Source organism: Saimiri boliviensis, chromosome 4 (assembly GCF_048565385.1).
Source record: "Saimiri boliviensis isolate mSaiBol1 chromosome 4, mSaiBol1.pri, whole genome shotgun sequence".
In the NCBI taxonomy this organism is placed as follows: domain Eukaryota; kingdom Metazoa; phylum Chordata; class Mammalia; order Primates; family Cebidae; genus Saimiri; species Saimiri boliviensis.
The window spans coordinates 107393272-107413805 of NC_133452.1; the positions used below are offsets into that span (position 1 = coordinate 107393272).

At 33.5% G+C, this 20534-nt stretch overlaps 1 protein-coding gene across 4 annotated transcripts in view; it reads right to left on the minus strand.

Moving 5' to 3' along the window:
* Positions 1-20534, minus strand: part of BCKDHB (branched chain keto acid dehydrogenase E1 subunit beta) — a 250309-nt gene that overhangs the window by 78380 nt on the left and 151395 nt on the right. For all 4 annotated transcript variants that reach the window (XR_012517288.1, XR_012517289.1, XM_074398023.1 and 1 more), the window contains exon 9: positions 14917-15003. Coding sequence is in view for 2 of the 4 variants with exons in the window: in XM_074398023.1 (XP_074254124.1) it covers positions 14917-15003 (87 nt within the window). In the remaining 2 variants the exon portion in view is untranslated. The remainder of the gene's footprint in view (positions 1-14916; positions 15004-20534) is intronic.

Sequence of the window (20534 nt, forward strand, 5' to 3'; positions counted from 1 at the left end):
CATACAGGAGGCCAACAAACATATGAAAAAATGCTCTTCATCACTGGTCATCGGAGAAATGCAAATCAAAACCACACTGAGATACCATCTCACACCAGTAAGAATGGCAATCATTAAAAAGTCGGGAAACAACAGATGCTGGAGAGGATGTGGAGAAATAGGAACACTTTTACACTGTTGGTGGGAATGTAAATTAATTCAACCATTGTGGAAGACAGTGTGGCGATTCCTCAAGGACCTAAAAATAGAAATCCCATTTGACCCAGCAATCCCATTACTGGGTATATATCCAAAGGATTATAAATCATTCTACTATAAGGACATGTGCACACGAATGTTCATTGCAGCACTGTTTACAATAGCAAAGACCTGAAACCAACCCAAATGCCCAACGATGATAGACTGGATAGGGAAAATGTGGTACATATACACCATGGAATATTACGCAGCCATCAAAAACAATGAGTTCACGTCCTTTGTAGGGACATGGATGAACCTGGAAACCATCATTCTCAGCAAACTGACACAAGAGCAGAAAATCAAACACCGTATATTCTCACTCATAGGCAGGTGTTGAACAATGAGAACACATGGACACAGGGAGGGGATCACTACACACTGGGGTCAGTTGGGGGGAAATGGGGGAGGGGCGGGGAGGTGGGGAGGTGGGAAGAGATAGCATGGGGAGAAATGACAGATACAGGTGAGGGGACGGAAGGCAGCAAACCACACTGCCATGTGTGTACCTATGCAACAATCTTGCATGTTCATCACATGTACCCCAAAACCTAAAATGCAAAAACAAAAAAAAAAAGAAATACTTATCAATTTAAACATGCTATACTACTGGTTTCATAGTTGAAAAGCAAATACCTTTCAACAAACCAATACCTGATAAGCCCACCTATCCTCCCCACTAACTCAAAGGAAGCATCCATATGTGTATAATAAAAACTTATATCGTTTCAGAAGACATTATTTTAAAGCTAAGAGTTTATCCCTAAGGAAAATAATTCATTAACTAGTAGCCCGCGAGCCAAGCCTCTGGTTCTAAAGGAATCTTTTAACTTACATAATGTGAAGTTGATGTTAAAGATAATGCTGCTTTAGATTACTGACTTAATGTATTTTCATCAATAAACAAAATATTTTGTCCCAGTTTTGAATAACAAGCCAAGTAGTAAGAAAAGTCATACAAATGAATGTTTAAGTACTTAGCAAATCTCGTGAAACAGCATAATCAACATTTCAAAATAAGACATTTGTTCTAAAGAGAAAAATTAAAATTGAGTTTAAGGAGAAACTGTTTTTAAATTTTTTTTTTAATTCCCACTTGTTTTTGTCCCTTAGTCTGTATTTGGAGAAGAATATCTTCCTTAATTATGTGTTGTACTGATCCCCCAAATATCCTCTAGTAGCATCAGTAAAGCTAAGGTTAGCTATGAGATCCTTGGAGAAAATCAACAGCATAAGCAGAAAATTTGTATATCACACTCTATTAAATTACACCGTTTAAAAAAGTATCCATGAAAAAAAAAGTTAATTCATATATTCTTTAGGTTGAAAACATAAGAAGAACCAATATCCCTTACTACACATAGACACACACACACACACACACCCCTTATACTGATACAAGATCCACTTTATAAACGCTGTTCTAGTGATATTAAGCAATTTCATAGTATTTTAAATGAGTGTCATCTTTGATCAACCACAAGGGAGGAAAAACAGATTTGCCTACATCAAACCTCATTCCTTTACTTTCATCTAATATTATAGGATGCTTCTATTTTAGCCTACTAGGATGGAGTAAGCTTTCAGTAAGCACAAACTACCCAAAATAATGCTTAGTTTGCCCTTGATGAGAAAAATATTATAGTTTTGCTACAAAAGTCTACATGTTCACAAGACTGGCATGGAGGACACAGTCCAGAAAGTTGTTTTTTTTTTTTTTTTTTAAAGGAAGAAAGGGAGAGCAGCAAGAAGGTAGTTAGGAAGGAGAAAAGATATTGTGGTTCTCTGAACAGATATAAGGTTATCCAAGTGGCATGCTTATTACCAAGAAGATTTATCCATGCTACTGTGGCTCCCATGATTCCCTATAAGTATAGGTTAGTAAAGGTCCTATTTTAATAAAGTACATGGGTTTTATTGAAATGGAAACTGCATTTAATTTATTAGGTAAATTGATAACAAAATACATAATTAGGCATTCCATCATATTAGAAGACTATTATATCAATATTTATGCAGTACTTCATTATTTTAATGTACTTAAACAGTGTTTTGGAACTGCAACAGAAAAGCTGCTTTTAATAAAATTTAGGATCGTGTGATGTTGGAATATTACTCACAAAATACACTCAAATTGTTCAGCTATGCACACTTAGGTAGAAATCTATGCCCAGAAAAGTTCATGGTTAAAAAAATAAAGCATAAATTTTGTGTCAGAGTGCAGAGGCAGGAGATTCTTCAGTAATGAGCTGAAAAGGCAAGATTAAATTTCAATGTTTTAAATTACTAGTATAAATTAGAGTTAACCATTTCTTTTTTTTTTTTTTTAGACAGAGTTTCGCTCTTGTTACACAGGCTGGAGTGCAATGGCACTATCTTGGCTCACCGCAACCTCCGCCTCCTGGGTTCAGGCAATCTCCTGCCTCAGCCTCCTGAGTAGCTGGGATTACAGGCACGCGCCACCATGCCCAGCCAATTTTTTGTATTTTTAGTAGAGACGGGGTTTCACCACGTTGACCAGGATGGTCTCGATCTCTTGACCTCGTGATCCACGCGCCTCAGCCTCCCAAAGTGCTGGGATTATAGGCTTGAGCCACTGCGCCTGGCCTAGAGTTAACCATTTCTATTAGAAAAAAGACTAGCAGGACAAGAAGAAAAACGGTGCTAGAACACTTAAAAACACAAGCCATCTCAGAGAAAACACTGTCTGAGTAGATCTGAAAGCACCCAATAACACAAACATGGTGACTATTTTATACTACTGCTTTTTGAAGCCCAGAATTTAAATCAGACCAGAAAAGAAATGAGTAAGTGTTGCAATTAAGAGAGCAAACTAATCATATCAGAAGAAAGGAAATAATCAGGACTTGTTTTAAGCAATGGCACAACTATAAACATGGATGATACAAATATGGGTTTTGAAATGTTAGTCACCTTAAGGTATTTTTAAAAACATAAATATTTAGCTTCCCTTAAGTAAAGTCATAAATTGTATCTTTTTCAGCTAATAATTTTGATAAAGACAAATAAACTCTTTGTGCCATCTGAAATAGAAACTATCTTAAACAGCAAATGTCATTATCTGATCCTCTAAAGGATTAAAACAGAAAAGTATGTCTCTTCAAATTAATCAAGAAGGAAAAATAAAGTCACTTCTTTAATTTAACTTCAAAGAAAATGATCAAACATTCAAGATTTTCCAATCAAATGCAAATTTTCAGACATCTTGAAGACTCACATTAATATTGATAGATTTGAAAAATCAGAACAATTATCAACTAGATGATTTCTGCTTATAACCTTCATTTTCAACTGCTTGTTTTTTGCAATAAGTCCTGATTGTAATTTGCCTTAATTTTCACAAGTGTTTAAGTTCCAACTGAGCAGAAAATGCATTTGCAGTCGTTAATCTCTATTTTAATGTCTATTTTAAACTTGACTATATTTTGGTGAGCTGTGAACTCATTCATGAGTTCATGAATGAGTGAAGTTGAGTTCATTCATGATGGCCCTTATAACAAAACACAAACTAATCTGATCTGTAAGTTTAATTACGCTAAATTGCCAAACCAAAATGAGCTATCAACCTTACCAACATTACTGCCTACAAAGGGCATGACAAAATGAGAAATTTATTTCTGTCTCCAGGAGGCAGATCCACCCTGTTACTGATTGTGAATACAATGCTGACAAAACACGGCTAACATTTCTTGGCAAACTTAATACGCACCTTCATTTTTGCTTAAAATGTACAAGGTGGCCAAGAGAATCAGCCAGGTTATGGATACATTATCTGCTGTCTTTCATGTATAAAATTTTAAATAACCATATTGTAGTTAGAAAATTTTGAAGATAATTTTGGAGGCTGTATATTTTAAAATATATGCATTAAAATATAATCATTCATATAAATAAGAAAATAAAATATTTTAAATCCATTATAATTTTTTTTGACAATACAACCATATTTTCAAGGATCACTGCACTGAACAGAAACTACAACTTTTAATGTACTAAAAAAACAACTAAAAGGGACCAAGTCATAGAAATCACTGTAACTTTTTAAATATGTTTTCCTTCAGAGGATCTATTTTACTAATTAATAGTCCATTCAGTCTATGAAACTTCCTTGGTAATTATGTAAATATAAATGTCACCCTTAGTAGGGGTAACAAAGAACAGAGAAAACAGTAGAGGAGCTTGGTATGAATGCACCTTTGAATTCAAGGGAGACTGCCCCTGACTACAGAAACATTAAGGATTGCATGAGAGAAACTGGCGCACTTATTAGTCAGAGAGATGAAATATGATCTTTTTTCTGACTGGCTTAAATCCAGAAAGACTTCAAAAAGAAGGATGGCAATTCATGAAAAATTTATTACTAAAAAGAGGGATGGAAAATAAGCATTGATCCCAATGCTAGTACCAATTACATGCTAGTAACGTCATTCTCAGCATGATTAACTGATTAATATGGAAAGATTAAATAATCTGAATACCCTAATACAATGTTGTGTTCACTTCTGTAATAAGAGCAATGAATCAAAATATGCCATCCCTGTAGAAAACTGACACTAACCTGTGGAAAAACCAAATCTTACACAGTGAAGTGGTATTGGTTTTAAAATCATCCCACATCGCAATTCTGAGTAAGTAACTGCCATCACTATGAATGGTAAATCCCAAAACTCAAATGTAAACAATTAAGGAATTATGTTAAAAGAAAAGATGAAATCTTTGCAAATCAATTCTAAGAAAAATAGGTTTTTTACTGAAAACAACTAGGAATACTTAAAAGAAGCATGCCATGTGAGAGAAACATCTACATATAATAAAGCTTTTAATTATTTAAAAAGTGATATATATGTACATAAAAATGAACAATTAGAAAATACAAATTAATAAAAGTCTTATTTTGCAATTTTCTTTCCCTATGCCTAGATGTATGTATATATAAAGTTTTTTTTTCTTTTCATAAAATTAAGCAAGTAAAGTACTTGTACGTTTGCAAACAGGTGAGTTTTCATTTAATTTTATTCATACAAATATTACAATATTATCAACAACTCTTTTAATGATTTTGATAAATCCATAACATTCAAGTGGATAAATCATATTAAAATATATTCCTGTTGTTACCATTAATAATGTGTCCAATATTTTCCTATCAAATGAACAACACTGAGAATAATACAGATTTTTGTGTTTAACTCCTAAGTGAGGATTCCTAGAATTTCTAAGTCAAAGGAAATCTATACTTTGAAGAGTCTTGATACATATTCTCAATCTGATTTCCTGGAAAGATGAATCAATTTCTATTAATACATTCACATTCTGCATCATCTTGGCACAAAATATAATTCATTTTTAAGCAGTGCCACTCTCACAGGTAACAAACAATATTTCATTTTAAAAATTAGCATTTTATCAATAGTAAGTGACAGATTTTTCATGTTTGCTGGCAGTAAAAAGTTTTAAAACTAATCTGTTCTGACCCTTTAAATAAAGGCCTTATTAATTTCCGTATTGACATTTAAGAATGCTTAATAGAGTACACATGTTAGTTTTCTGTCATGTGTTCAACATATTCTCATTTGTCAGTTTTTTAAAGTGTTTTTGCCATATAAAAATGTCCATTTTATGCAAATATATTAATCTGTGACAATATGATTGAGCCTGTTGCTTTTTAATTTTTTGATTAAAAACATTTTACCCATCCCAATATATTTTCCACCTTTTCCTTTTTGGTTTAGTGGTTTTCTTTTCTTTTTCTAAGTTCATTTAATTAGGGAAATGGAAAGAAGAGGTCAGATTTGAGAGATGTTTAAAACCCAATTGCTAGATGGTTTGGAGGGGAAGGGAGAGGAATGAAGACAAGGAGAGGGGTGGAGAGCAAAGGGAGAAAACAAGGAGGCTGGCAGGGTGGACTGCAAATTGTGGAAATGGCATTCTATGACAAGTGAATAGCATTAAGAGATCAAATCTAGTTCTAACTACTTCATTCCTCTTCTTTCTCTGAAAGTGAAGTTTCTTGAAACAATAGTCTATATTCATTGCTTCAAGTCTTCACTATTTATTAACTCAGCAGCCCAAAAACTATCTGGCTTCCCAGCCACCCTTCTGTTTCATCAGTCACCAGTGTCTTCCAGTTGCTACATGCAAGCTAGGACCATTAGTCTTTAGCTGAGTTAAATTCTGGAAGGGCACTTAATATTCTTGGCCATATAGGCTATTGTCAAACTCTTCCGCACTTGTCTTCTGTAATGGCTCTCTCCTACTCCCTTCCTTCTCTGTATTCACTCCTTCTCATTCTCCTTCATAACTTCCTTTCTCTTAAATGATGTTATGGCTTCTTCAACCCATGTGGCTTCTTCTTCAGAAACTTTCCCTTCTTAAGATTATCGTCTGCCTTTGTGACCCTATCTATATCCATGAATTCATCCATCACTATAAAAAGACAAATCCTTATCCATTTCCTACCCTTATATTCTCTGCTGAGCTCCAGAAACACATTTTCAGATACAAATCCAAAATGCACCCATTATCTTATACACACACACATATATATATATATACACACACACAACTGCTTAAACCTGTTCTCCAATGATATGCTCCATCTCAGTAAAACTGGACCTCTATCCAAAAATCACTCAAACAAGAAACCACGCTATGCTTTATTCTTGACTTCTGTCTGCCTCTCCATCATCCACTTCAATCCCTGCCCCACTCCTACCTAGTCAGTCAGCAAGTCTTTCTTTGAGATTCTGTCTCCGATTGTCTGGAAAATTCACCTTTCTCTCAAACCTTACTCCCATGTCCTTGGTTTAGAAGACTGTCAAATCTCACCTAGTTTAATCACATACAGTAATGAGTCACAAGGACAAGAATACATTCTGAGAAATGCATTAGGCGATTTTGTGGTTGTTTAAACACCACAGACTATACTTACACAAACCTAAGTGGTATATATTTCACATGGAATACCAAATGTCCCAGAACCAGCACTAAGTATCAATCACTTCCCATACTTGATCTGCAATGCCCATATCAAGTACCATATATCAGCCACTATTTATGCTCCACTATGATCTCATGGGACCAACATCTTATATGTGGTCTATTGTTAACTAAAACGTTGTTTTGCAGTCCATGATTAGCTTTTTAGCAATTCTCCATCACTTCCTCTCTCACTCCTCTCCAATGTATCTTCTACACAACTATCTAAGTTTTTCTTTTAAATCTGTCTATATTAATCTACTACTTAAAATTCATTTATATTCCTTTGCCTTAAATGATAGTAGTAACTATGACTGTTATTTTTTACGATCCTACTACTTACTATTTGCCAAGAACTCCATAAAGTATATTTTATATACATTATACGAGAAAACTAGAAGTTACATCTATGCCAGCTGGTTTTTCTCTTTCATATCTATTTCCTCTACACAAAAACTAATTCCTTAATATTTAAGGTTCTTTAGAATCTAACTGATATCTACTTGTCAACCCTTACCTTACACTACAGCTTTACATGCTAGTCTTCAACCACACAAAGCCACTTTGAAAGCAAATCCTTTGCCTGATTCCTGACTCATATAGTTCATTCTACCCAAAATACCTACCCACCTTCACTCCCATGTTCATGCTTATCCTTCATGAGTTAACTTAGCTGTCACATCCAGGTTAGATGAGCAAGTATTTTATAATCCTATAGTTCTCTGAATATTCCAATCTAGCATGTACTATAATTACCAGTTTATCATCTACTTCTTCTGATAAACTCTAAGTGTCTCTAAAACAAGGACACTAATCCTTGGATGAAACATCCATATTAAGGCTATCCCCAGAATACTTAATAAAGGATGGTGACATGAAATAATTATCATTCAGGAAATAGCCAATAAGTCAGTGTGATCAGCATACTGGAGTCAAAAAGGGATGTGAGAAACAACACTGGGACATTGGTTTGGGTAGATCAGATCTTGAATGCTGACATAAAGATATTTTTGCTATACCTGAAGAAGAGCCATTTGATGTTTTCAAACAAGCAATGGACAAAATTTGATGTGTGTTTTAAGAAAATAATGAATAGTAATGAGATGAGAGGTGAGCAGCTGGAGACAAAGATAAAAAGACAGTCTAGGTTGGGTGCGTGGCTCAGGGCTGTAACCCCAGCACTTTGGAAGAGGCAGGAGGATCACTTGAGGTCAGGAGTTTGAGACCAGCCTGATCGACATAATGAAACCCTCGTCTCTACTAAAAGTACAAAACATTAGCAGGCCATGGTGGTGAGCACCTGCAATCCCAGTTACTTGGGAGGCTGAAGCAGGAGAATCACTTCAACCTGGGAGGCAGAGGTTGCAGTGAGCTGAGATTGCTCCACTGCACTTCAGCCTAGGTGGCAGAGCCAGAGCAAGACTCCCTCTCAAAAAAAAAAAAAAAAAAGAGTCTGGGCACAGTGGCTCACACCTGTCACCTATAATCCCAGCACTTTGGGAGGCCGAGGCAGGCGAATCACCTGAGGTCGGGAGTTCGAGACCAGCCTGATCAATGTGGAGAAACCCCATCTCTACTAAAAATACAAACATTAGCTGGGTGTGGTGGCACATGTCTATAATCTCAGCTACTTGGGAGGCTGAGGCAGGAGAACTGCTTGAACCTGGGAGGCAGAGGTTGCAGTGAGCTGAGATCTTGCCATTGCACTCTAACCTGGGCAACAAGGGTAAAACCACGTCTCAAAAAAACAAAAAAGTTTAAAAGTTCCAGAAAAAGTTGAAGAGAAATGAGTTCATTTTTAGATAAGCTGATTTCCATAAACTTAGCAAATAACCATGTGCATGTGACCTTTTCTCATTGTTTCACATTCAAATTTTTCCAGATAAATCATTTTATTATATAATTTTTTATCTCTCCAAAAATTAGCATAAAGTTGAAATTTTGAATCTAAAGCTCAACAGTAGGTCAAATCTCGAAAGTTTAAAGTTTGAAGGTTTCCAGAATAATAATGCAAATGGCTGAGACTTCCCAGGAAAGAATGGGGAAATGGCTGCTAGTGAAAAGCTGGCTGTATTTACAAACAAATGACACAACAACATGGAAGGAGAACAGGTGTGGTTAGGGCAAGAAGGAGAACCAACAGAGTATAACATGGATTTAACTACAAACAGTGATGAAGCAGCCCAATCCACAAGATATCCAGAGTGACTTAGACTTTGGTTCCTATCTGTGGTCACAGAAGCTGTTCACAGAATACTAAACAGCCTTCGGGAAGAAATAGCATTTTTAAAATGCCATCCTATATCCAAACACTCCAAATTAAACTGCTTTTCTGATGCTATGGCTCCATCTTTTAGTATAGAAAAATAATTCTTCTGATTGTTTTATCTCTTGCTATTAGGAAAGGTTTTGTATCACTGGTAAATTTTTGTTAATTGAGATTATAAAATTGCAGTAAGCTACTCATCAAATTACTAATCTAATAGTTTTTTCTGGTGACAATTTATCAGTATGGCAATTTTAATTAAACATGTTTTCCAGAATGGTAAACATTCAAGACCATATAGGACATTTTCCCCTATTTTCAGATTGATATCTTTAAACAAGAGTATTTGGAAATTTAGTAGTAATAAGTTTGTAAGAAAAAATCCTATTCTCCACAAACTATTCTAACAAGAAACATTGAGAAGAGCAAAAATTCCTTTAACTGGAAAGTTATAAAAGCTTTTCTTTTACATAATGATTTCGGTAGGCCCTATAAAGATCCTTTGAAACTATTAGAATCTGATCATCTTAAAAATATATATATTGGTATCCACAATTTCTGAGTTCTTATTGTAAGGAAAGAGACCACACAGAAAGGACGTAACAATGGTATGGAAACTTAGCATCCTCTCCAATTGGACTCTTTATTGCAGACTTATTGCTTCCGTGTGTGTGTGTATGTGTGTGTGTGTGTGTGTGTGTGTGTGTGTGTGTGTGTGTTTCTTAAAAAATCTTTAACTCAACCACATCCCTAAAATTTTTGGCACTCTTTTTAAGCACTGAATCCAAAGCAGGAGAAAAAAATATATAACTTTTAAAAGAAATTATCACAGAACTCTATCAGACTCAGGATTTGTTTCTTCATTATGGAGGTGTGTTGGAAATTAATAATAAAGGCCGATTTACAATCTTTAAAAAAAGTCGGCCGGGCGTGGTGGCTCAAGCCTGTAATCCCAGCACTTTGGGAGGCCGAGGCGGGTGGATCACGAGGTCGAGAGATCGAGACCATCCTGGTCAACATGGTGAAACCCCGTCTCTACTAAAAGTGCAAAAAATTAGCTGGGCATGGTGGCACGTGCCTGTAATCCCAGCTACTCAGGAGGCTGAGGCAGGAGAATTGCCTGAGCCCAGGAGGCGGAGGTTGCAGTGAGCCGAGATCGCGCCATTGCACTCCAGCCTGGGTAACAAGGGCGAAACTCCGTGTCAAAAAAAAAAAAAAAAAAAAGTTTACTCTATTTAAACCAGCCAAAATACCATAAATTATCTCATCTTAATATTTAAATAAATAATAGCCATGTTGAATATTACATTCTAGAACACATAAATTAATTTGGGGGATATTAAAATAGATGAGGTTAACACTTTTGCAACCTAAAGGCTTTTTTTTTTTTGGAAAATATGTGGTTACATGAAGCTGAGGAACACAAGCATCAAATAAAATGAATTCATATAATTTTCTGAAACAATAAAATCTTTGCTAAAAATACACAATAAAAAGAACAATGAATTCTTTATACTCTACAGTCATTGCACTTTCCCACAAATTAGAGTGCATAATTCATGACTCCCTAAAAGAAGCATTTTAAGTTACAGTATGTGTCAAGTAAAAGAAAAGAATGAAAAGTTCCCATACCCTGAAGTGAGAACAGATGGGAATTAGATAAGAAGAGAGAGTGTAGCTTTAGATGACTGACCAAGAAATCTTCCCCAGAGCAGGGCCAAATATACCAGACCTCAGCTTGTTCTGCCTTCCAGCTAATTTCCAAATTAAATCCAAGAGAAATGCAAAGCACCTAGTAGATTAGATGCATGGTTTTTAATTTTTGCAATCATTTATTTCTCTCTGTACATATAAATTATATAAAGAAACCTTAAATAAGTTTAAAAATTATGCCTAATCAATATAAAGTAGTCTTCTAATCACTTTTGTGAGTTTAGCACTATTCCAGACTAAGACTGTTAACAATAAATTTCTGTAAAATTGTAAAATAGGTTTACCGAAAAAAGTAGCAGGCAAACCCAAGATGTGGGCACTGAATTCCTTGCACGAATAGAACCATCTGCCATAAGCAAGAGTTTTGTAAATAAATGATGACTCCATCCTATATTCATTCTTTTCATATTTGATCTGTACACTAAAATAGCTTTAAATATAATGCCAATACTACTTCTTATAAACAAAAGTTCCCTTATTTGATATTTAATTTTATATAGCATAATATAATTTTTCTATCTAAAAATACAAGTTATAAACTTAAAAGAATACTCTCTATAGTACTGTATTTGCGTCAATATTTTTAATATAGGTAATAATTTGAAACTTGAATGAAACAGAATAGTTCATATTTTCAGGCGTTTTCAAATTTTAATGTGTTTTAAAACAATAATTTTACTATTAATAATAATTCTATTAAAATATTTTAAAAGCAATTTTGTAGGATATACTATGAGCTTTTAAAAAGCTACCAGATATCTTCTATCAAAAATCAGCTGTGGAGCAATTTCTTTTTTCATTTGCTTTAACATAAAACTTGCATTTGTTGAAACAGTAACTTCACATTTTAATCAAAAGTACTCAGATTTATACATCATTCTTAGCCACGATTTAAAACATCTTTTCCAAGACAACAATGATAAGTTGTCTGTATACATTTTCTCTGCCATCCCAGAAAGTTGGCTTTCAATATCTTAACCCTATTTTGTCTTTTTGAACCTGACAAAATACACCCCAAAAAAGAAATAGAGAAATATGAATCATCCTAAGTGGTGAAAGCAAAATGAACCTCAAGCTTAGGTGATTTCAGTTTAAACAACCCAAGGCACTGGTAATTTGATACAGGTTTCACTTATAATGTGGAACAAGGCTTTCCATAGAGAGGATGCTCAATACAGCATAATGCATAGTTAAATATGTGCATGAAAGAATTACTGAAAATTGTATTTTATTACTCAAAATTATATGCAAAAATTACCAAAGAAAAAGAAAAAAAAATTTTCAAGTGTCTAGTTTTCTTTTTTTCTAATCTTCCTTATCAGTAAATAGAAGCCATAAGAGGCAAACATTTAGGGATATCATGCTCATTAAATTTTATAAAAGTTCATTTTCTATACTTTATGCAAATAAAATCTGAATTAAGCAAAAAATGCTGTGGACATTTAAATTTCTCACATTAATAAATTCAAATTATCCAAAATATTAAATATAATTCCTCCATCAAATATTACACTATTGTGTTAAGTCATTTTGTGGTTAGCTGGTTGAATAACTTTACCATGAAGAACAGAACATTTTATAGTGGATTCAAAACTTCTATTATCTTTCTAGTGGAAGGCAGGGGATTTTGAATAAAGAGTGCATATGCACACACTTAACGATTATTCAAGACTCCTGTCTAGTCCCAGATATTTCACTGTCTTTATAAAATGGGTAAGTCACAAACACTCTGGATGACACTCATCTGTAAAAAGAATACAGTTGGTTTATATTAACATTTCTCAAACTATAGGCTATGGACACACGAGGATCTATGAACACATTCTTGGGAGTCTGACAATATTACAAGATGGTATGTTTTAGTGTCTTCATATTATTATATAAATATGATTATATACTGATAATCTCATTGACAATTTTTACAACTGATTATTATCACATAATTTCGGGATCTGAATTTGATATTATTTTTACATTTTATGTTAGTTATAGTGACTATGTTTACTTCTTAATATAGTGTTTCTCAAAATGGGATTCACTGATGTATTCTTGGCACCTGAGAGACATTTTTCTATTAACACGAGACCATGTATTATTAAGACCAAGAGATACTAGATTGGATCGTCTTTCTAATTCTATTATAAAAAATGTTGTATTCGATTGCAGTCTACCAATACCTTACAGCAATCCAATTTTAAAAGCACACTTAGAGAAAGCAAACTTCACAAGAGGAGTTACAGTATCTAATTCCAACTAAGTTCTACTTTTTTTCTTTTTATAATTATATGCAAATGAAACTTTCACGATATCAATAAGCAGTGAGCAAAACATAGCAAGACTGTCAAAGTTTCAATTAGCAACAACCATTATCCTTTCAAGTGGTTTAGTAAACTACGTATTAACTATAAGTCAGAAAACCTAGTTTCTTTTTCCAGTTTTGCCCCTGGCTTGAAATGGTTGCCCCAATCTTTGTATTATGCTACTCAATGTATAAAACACACAATAAATACTAGGTACTCATGTTATATAATAATAATCAGTATGTTTTAAATTTTAATTGACATATAGTAACTAGGAAAGAGCAAATCAACAAAACTCAAATATTTGCTTATTATCAGTGATTATATATAAAATATAAAAATAAATTTTGTTTTTGACTATAGGGATTACTTTGATCTAGTTTTTAAGACATTCATGTTTAAATTGGCTTCATCTAATTTACAAATATTTGTAATTTTGCAATTAGCACTTAAGGTATTTCATTGGTAAAAATCATTGTTTGCTGGTTAAACATCTAAAAAAAAACCATTATCCATATATCATAATTCTGTAACAATATAGTAAGCCATATACTCTTAAAGGAATTCTCTATTCATGTATCTTAATAATTAAAGCATCTCCATACCAGTCAAGAGAAGTAAAGTGTGTGCAAACTGCGAAGATAATCTGAATTTAAAATACACACGCCTTCCATTTAAAATATGGCTACTTAATTTTCAATTTAAAAAGTAGGAAGAATGAAACTACCTTAAATTATCTAATGTGTGTCTATGATATAAATTTGAATACAGATTTTAGGCAAAACTCTCCAGAAAGAAGAGTATAAAATTTTTTCTTGATATGTGGCATCTTGAGCATTGTTTTAAAAAAGATGTTTTTAAACAATTTCTAAAGCATTTCCAATACCATAGCATAATTTGAATAATTAACATAAATAATTTTTAAATTACTTATATTTAAATTATTGAATTTTGAGAGATTCATTTTTTGAATGTGACGGCTGAGAAAATCTAAGATCAATTTCACAATCAACCAATTCCATAACAACCTTAGGTCATATAAACAGGGAATGGAAACAGATTCAAATAACATTTTTCTTTTCCTGTTAACCTAGCAAACATAAGCAAAGTTAATTTAACAGACTCATTCCAAACTTTCTTCTTCCCATAAAAAATTTTTCAGCTTTTATTATTTTAAGATATATTTTCTGGAAGATTAATTAGACCATTAACTAATGAACAGTAAAGTACGGTCAGAATAAAAAATTTAAAAAAAAATTTACTTATCACAGTATATGAAAGCATGCACTACATTTCCATAAAATGCATGCTTTCATATACTCTGATAGGTAATTTATTTTCTTCTGGAATTGGCATGTGCAATTGTACAAGCATTGAAATCAGTTCCAAGAATTACCCTACCTGAATTGTAGAGCTGATCTCCGATGCAAAGCCGCCTGTCAAGGGAGCCTCGTGACTGATTAGCAGTCGCCCTGTTTTGATCACAGACTGAAAGAGCAAAGGAAAACTTGATGTTAAAAAGAATATCTATTTTATGAATGTCTACATAAAGAATATCCCTTTATGTATATGATGGTGGTTTTAATTCAGTAATAAAAATTATACCAATTCAATAAATAGTGTAAAAATCAGTAATTCAATTGTATGCCAGTAAGTTACAATTCCCTTTTGACAGGTCAGTCTTCTGATTTTCGTACTGTAAAAATTTTTTCAATATGAAAATATTTTCAGTAGAAAAGAAAAATGAGATTTGTAATTCTACATATGCAATTAAAAATGCATATCCTTTATTATATGATACATTTGTGTTATAAACTGAAATACCATATTTCATATTTCAATGTCAATATTTTTCTTCATGTTACAGAGTGAAAGTGCTTTTTATTCATTTTGGACATGTTTGGATATAAATAACAATAGCCTTAATAAATACTGTTTTATGGAAAAGGAAAACACAAAAATAGTACGTGAAAGCAAAGAAAAAAATTCAGCAGTAAGAAATCCTTGCAAAAATAAAATGGTTAGAATCCCGTTTGTTAATGTGCTCTAAAATCTGGCTGATGACCCACTCCATTTTAAGGGGGGAAATGTCATAAACAATGAGTACGTATTCTCAACATTTGTTAAATGTGGTTATCCACACTGTGCGTGATATACTCTGCACAATATTAAATTAAAAAGTTTAGCAATGATATCATAGCAGGATGCCAGCTGTGCTGGCAGGTAAAAACTATTAAAATCAATGGGTTATTGTTTAAAATATGTTGAAAAATTACCATAGTACCAAAGAGAAATAGCAGTTTTGTCTTTAGGTTTTCTTAAAATTTGATATCACCTTTATTAAAATCTGTTACTATTTCATATATACAAAATAAAATCTTTCAAGCAAAGATATGTATTGAAATAAAACATTTCATTCATTCTAGGTAATTATAGTTCAGAATTTTTAAAGTATGCAGAAGTTTTAACCAGCATATGTTAAATCCCAAGATATGGCCAGTAGCCATGACAAAAATAAGTTAACCGTATCTACTAAGTAAATACTGGCTGAAGAACATAAAATTTTATGAACACCTTAATGAATACCACTCCACCACCAGTGAAATGCTAATCTTAGGATATTTGTATTGGGCTTTCTATGATTGTGATTAATTATGCCATTTGTAAGATTCACAAATTAAATTTCAATGTACCTGTACAGAAATATAAAAAAAAACAAAAGTATTCCACAATCACAAAACAACAAATGTAGTCTTAAAGTGTTTCTAAAAGATGCCTTGACTTTAAGAATAAACAATGAAAAAAAGGTTGACAGCCAAAATCCATACAAGCTATCTAGTGCATCTTAAATTTCTAGCAGATAGAAACTTCTATAAAAATGTTGTTACCCTAATACCCTACACAACCAAATTGGTCCTTTTTGTCTGAACTCAGGCCTATCCAAAATCAAACAACAACCTTTAGAATAATCGCTGAAAGCCACCAAGCAACCAGGGCAGATGTCCTATGTATCCAATAGCCTATGCAGATGGCCACAGAGTACAGTGGTGAAATCAAGCACAGATGATCAAGGACAAAAGCTTCCAACATTTGAGGTTGATGCAACATGATTTGTAAGCAGATGAAATCTGGAGCCCTTCAGCAGAGGAATGACTAAACAGACCAATATGCATCAACACAGTAGAGTATTATGCAGCCATGAAAAAGACTGAGGACATGTAAAAACACCCATGACAAATTAATTGGTAAATGAGCAAGTTGCAGGACAATATAATCTCATATTTTGCTAAAACAACCACCACAACAGTCAGCACACCAAGAAACATATCTTTTCAACATGTACATCGAGCCAACACATACAAACAGTCTAGAAACTTTCATACTGAAATATCAAAAACTGTTTCTCCTGAGGACTCCCAGTGAAGGAAGTATAGGACAGAGGCTTTTACTTTTTGCTTTATGTATGTTTAGATCACTGAAAGTACTCTAGTAAGTCTAAAATAAATAAAAATAAAGGGAAAGTCCTTGAATTGGTGCCAAGGATTTAAAACTACATGTTATTTTGTAGTTATAGTCTTCTCAAAAAAATGTAATAATGTTTTTGTGATATCTTAGGACTAGCCTCAGAAACAAGGGAATCCTGAGATCCCAAACTCCAGAAGCAAATAAGCACACTAACGACGCAGGGAGTCAGTCTTCCCATCCCATTCTGTGTGATCTGCTTCAGGTCAGGACCATATCCAGGTCATCACTTGGTCCTCAAAGTTGTTAGATTCTCGATAAAATGGCATCGGACAAGTTCAAGTTCTGCAACACGTCTGTATGTGCATTACAAAAATTGCATGTTCTCAGATGAGGAGTTAGGCAGACAGATATGAAAATAATTGCAGAAATTTTGAAAACACCAAGAACTACAGAAAAAAACACAATAAAAGTAATCATACTTTTAGTTTGTGGAAATTGCCATTAATCTACAAACAAGTGGAACAAAAATAGTGCTGCAAGAAGACAGGAGTCAGAAGTAACAACCACAATTATAAACGATGATTGCCACAAAGATTGCTATGTGCTAGGCTCTGAGCTGAGTATTTTACATTGAGTTACTTCACTTAATTTGGAAAGCACTTATTATTCATTTTTGCTTCTTAAAAATCATTGCTGATATCTAAAAGTATTAAAACGTATTGTTATGCCAAAATTCTGAAAATGCAAAAATTTAGAGTACTGATATTTTCAGTCACACTCAATTAGCATATAATAAACTGTCTGACAACAGTTCAATCATTTTGTGAGGTACAGTAGAAATTTAACTTGTTATATATATGCTTTTTAATCATTCACAGTTTTAATTTACTAAAATTCCTGAAGATTGCTTTTCTATGCTACTTTGGAAAATATTAACACTGTTAGTATTGTGAAAATGAGATCAGCATAAATCTACAAAACAAGAGAATGTTACTCTTTGTATTCTATTTTAATTAGATACTCTGATTAAAGTATATGTTTCTGTCCACTTTAACAGACTTTTAATGTTCACATATCTAGGCAAAATAATATGTGACTGTCAAGAAATTTCCCTAACCATGTTTAGCATTTTTATACACTTAGTAAAAATTAATACAGTGTGTTCAATGAAGATAACCATTAACCTTTTTAAGATAAATAACCATAGATACAATACTAATAGTTTAAAAAAATATTTTCTTCCAAAGAAAATAAATTTTAAAGTTTTTAAATTTTCTTCTGAGATAAATTCATCACTTGAAACAAATTAAAAGTGTGTAAACAACTTTTCAGGATGAAAGCTGAACCTATCAAAGCCAGGAAAGATCACGTAAGGCTGGATTTGCAAGTATCTGCTTCTCCAACTCTTTACCACTAAGAACTGTTTCTAGATTCTGACCTATGGCAGATGGAGCACCAATGAGTTAGAGGTGGCAAATGACATCAGACAAAGCTAAGCCAATTAAAGATCAGGACTCTGAATAACTCAGGACACTCTGTGTCCTCTACCACAAAACAAAAGGACTTTGTTTCTTGCAAGGGCTCTAAAAGATTTGTCAAAAAAGCAGTAAAAACAGTCCTGAAAGGCTCGTAGTTTTCTCACCACTTCAGTTAGTCATTCCCTCCAACAGAGCATTAGTGGCATGCTATTACAATAGGAGCAATCGAAATCCCAACCCTGTACACACAGCATTGCCAAAGGCAGATATATCAAGGCATCATGTTCTGCTGGAACCCTCAGCTTGTTTCTTGTTTGGCCACCCCATAACTTTTCCCCATTATCCATTTTCTACCCAAATGTCTTTACAAAAGGCCATAAATTAATCTATGCAGAATGTCTAGCACAGTGCTGCAAACATTGTAGACACTCGAGAAAGTTAGCTAGATAAAAAAAATCCATTAAAAATTATTTAACCTTATTATGCATATCCTCTTTTATTTATGCTATTGCATTCTTAGCACAATCCATTTTCAAGGTAGTGCAAAAGCATATACTTGACCACATCCAAGAACAATTCAATGATGAAGTAGCAGGCTCCAAATTGATGATATTTTAATGTAGTTTTAACAAAAAGGTATCTGTGGTAACAGGAGAACTGCTAAGTTATATTCTGTTAAAATGACTGCACAGCCTTTGGCTGCCCAAACATCAGACATATGTTTTAGTGAATATAGCCTTTAAAGCTTTTAACGCAATCCAACCAGGAAAACTGTTAAGTTGTCATTCTAGGAGAACTGATAAAGAAACGCAAACCACAAAGCTTCCATATGCCTGAAAGTGCAACATCGACATTTGAAAAGCAAAATATTTATCATCTATCTATCTATATTTTTTATTTCCTCCTCAAAATCTATAGCAAGATTGTCTACCTACAGACAATTCATCCTTACCTACACCAAGTACAGCAGCCTATTTCTGACTGCTAATAAGATAAGGTTAAAAAAAAAAAAGCAACATTTTTGACAGGCAATTTATAGCTCTTTTAATATCTTCTATCTGAATACACAGTTAATTAAAAGCAAAAGAAACACCAAAGCTAGTCTGCCTCAGTTCCTTCCAAAATCAAGAGAACCTCATAAATGTGATGTACACATATAAATACAATTAATGATAAAATCACAGCACATACACTTCATTAATCAAAAGCATATTATTTATGCAAACTACAATCATTAAGAATAAAATTTTGATGAACCTCAATTATCAATGCAAATGAGTTAGATACATTTTTTTGAGATGTTTTCTTGTTTGGTAGCCAAAAGCATGTAACAAGTTAGCCAGAAAAACATCATAATTACTCACAGATTAACAAAGGTATTAATATATGCCTAGCAATTTATTAATCAGCATTACCTCCTCTGATATTCCACTGGAGAAAAACCAGTGCTAAACAACAATAACAAAAAAAAAAAAAAAAACAGTCCTGAGTTTCAGAGAAAGTTCTGAAAACTCCATTCTGGCAAAAATGCTGGTGATGGCATTACACATATTTTGTTGTAGGAAAGTGTAAACCAAGAAAAACTAAATTGTCAGGGCTTTATCACCCATGCAGAAAAAGTACAAAAAGGAACAAGCAGAGCACAAAAACAATGCATAAAGAGCTAAAGAATGAGCAAATAATGTTGACAAAGAAATGAAACATTTGGGAAATTTTTGGACATACTCGCTGGTTCATTTTTTCCTCAATGATTTGTATAATCAGAACTGAAATACTGAAGAACCCAAGAAAAACTGCTTTTGCAAAATTAAAAGTGGACATCTTTCTGAAACCTACTCCAAATATTTCAGATAAACATGTTCCTGTCAGTCAACCTTACCTTTGCAAACTGCTTTCTATGCATTATGCTCCAGGCATGTCAGTCCCCTTGCTACTCTGTGTGATCGATAGTTTTTCGCCTCAGACATCCTTCCTCACCTTGGCAGACATTCTATCCCTCCCTCAAGACCCATCTCACAAAACCCTTCCTCTCTGGTCCCCCTCAACCAGCTGGGCCTTCTCTTACATTAAACCCCA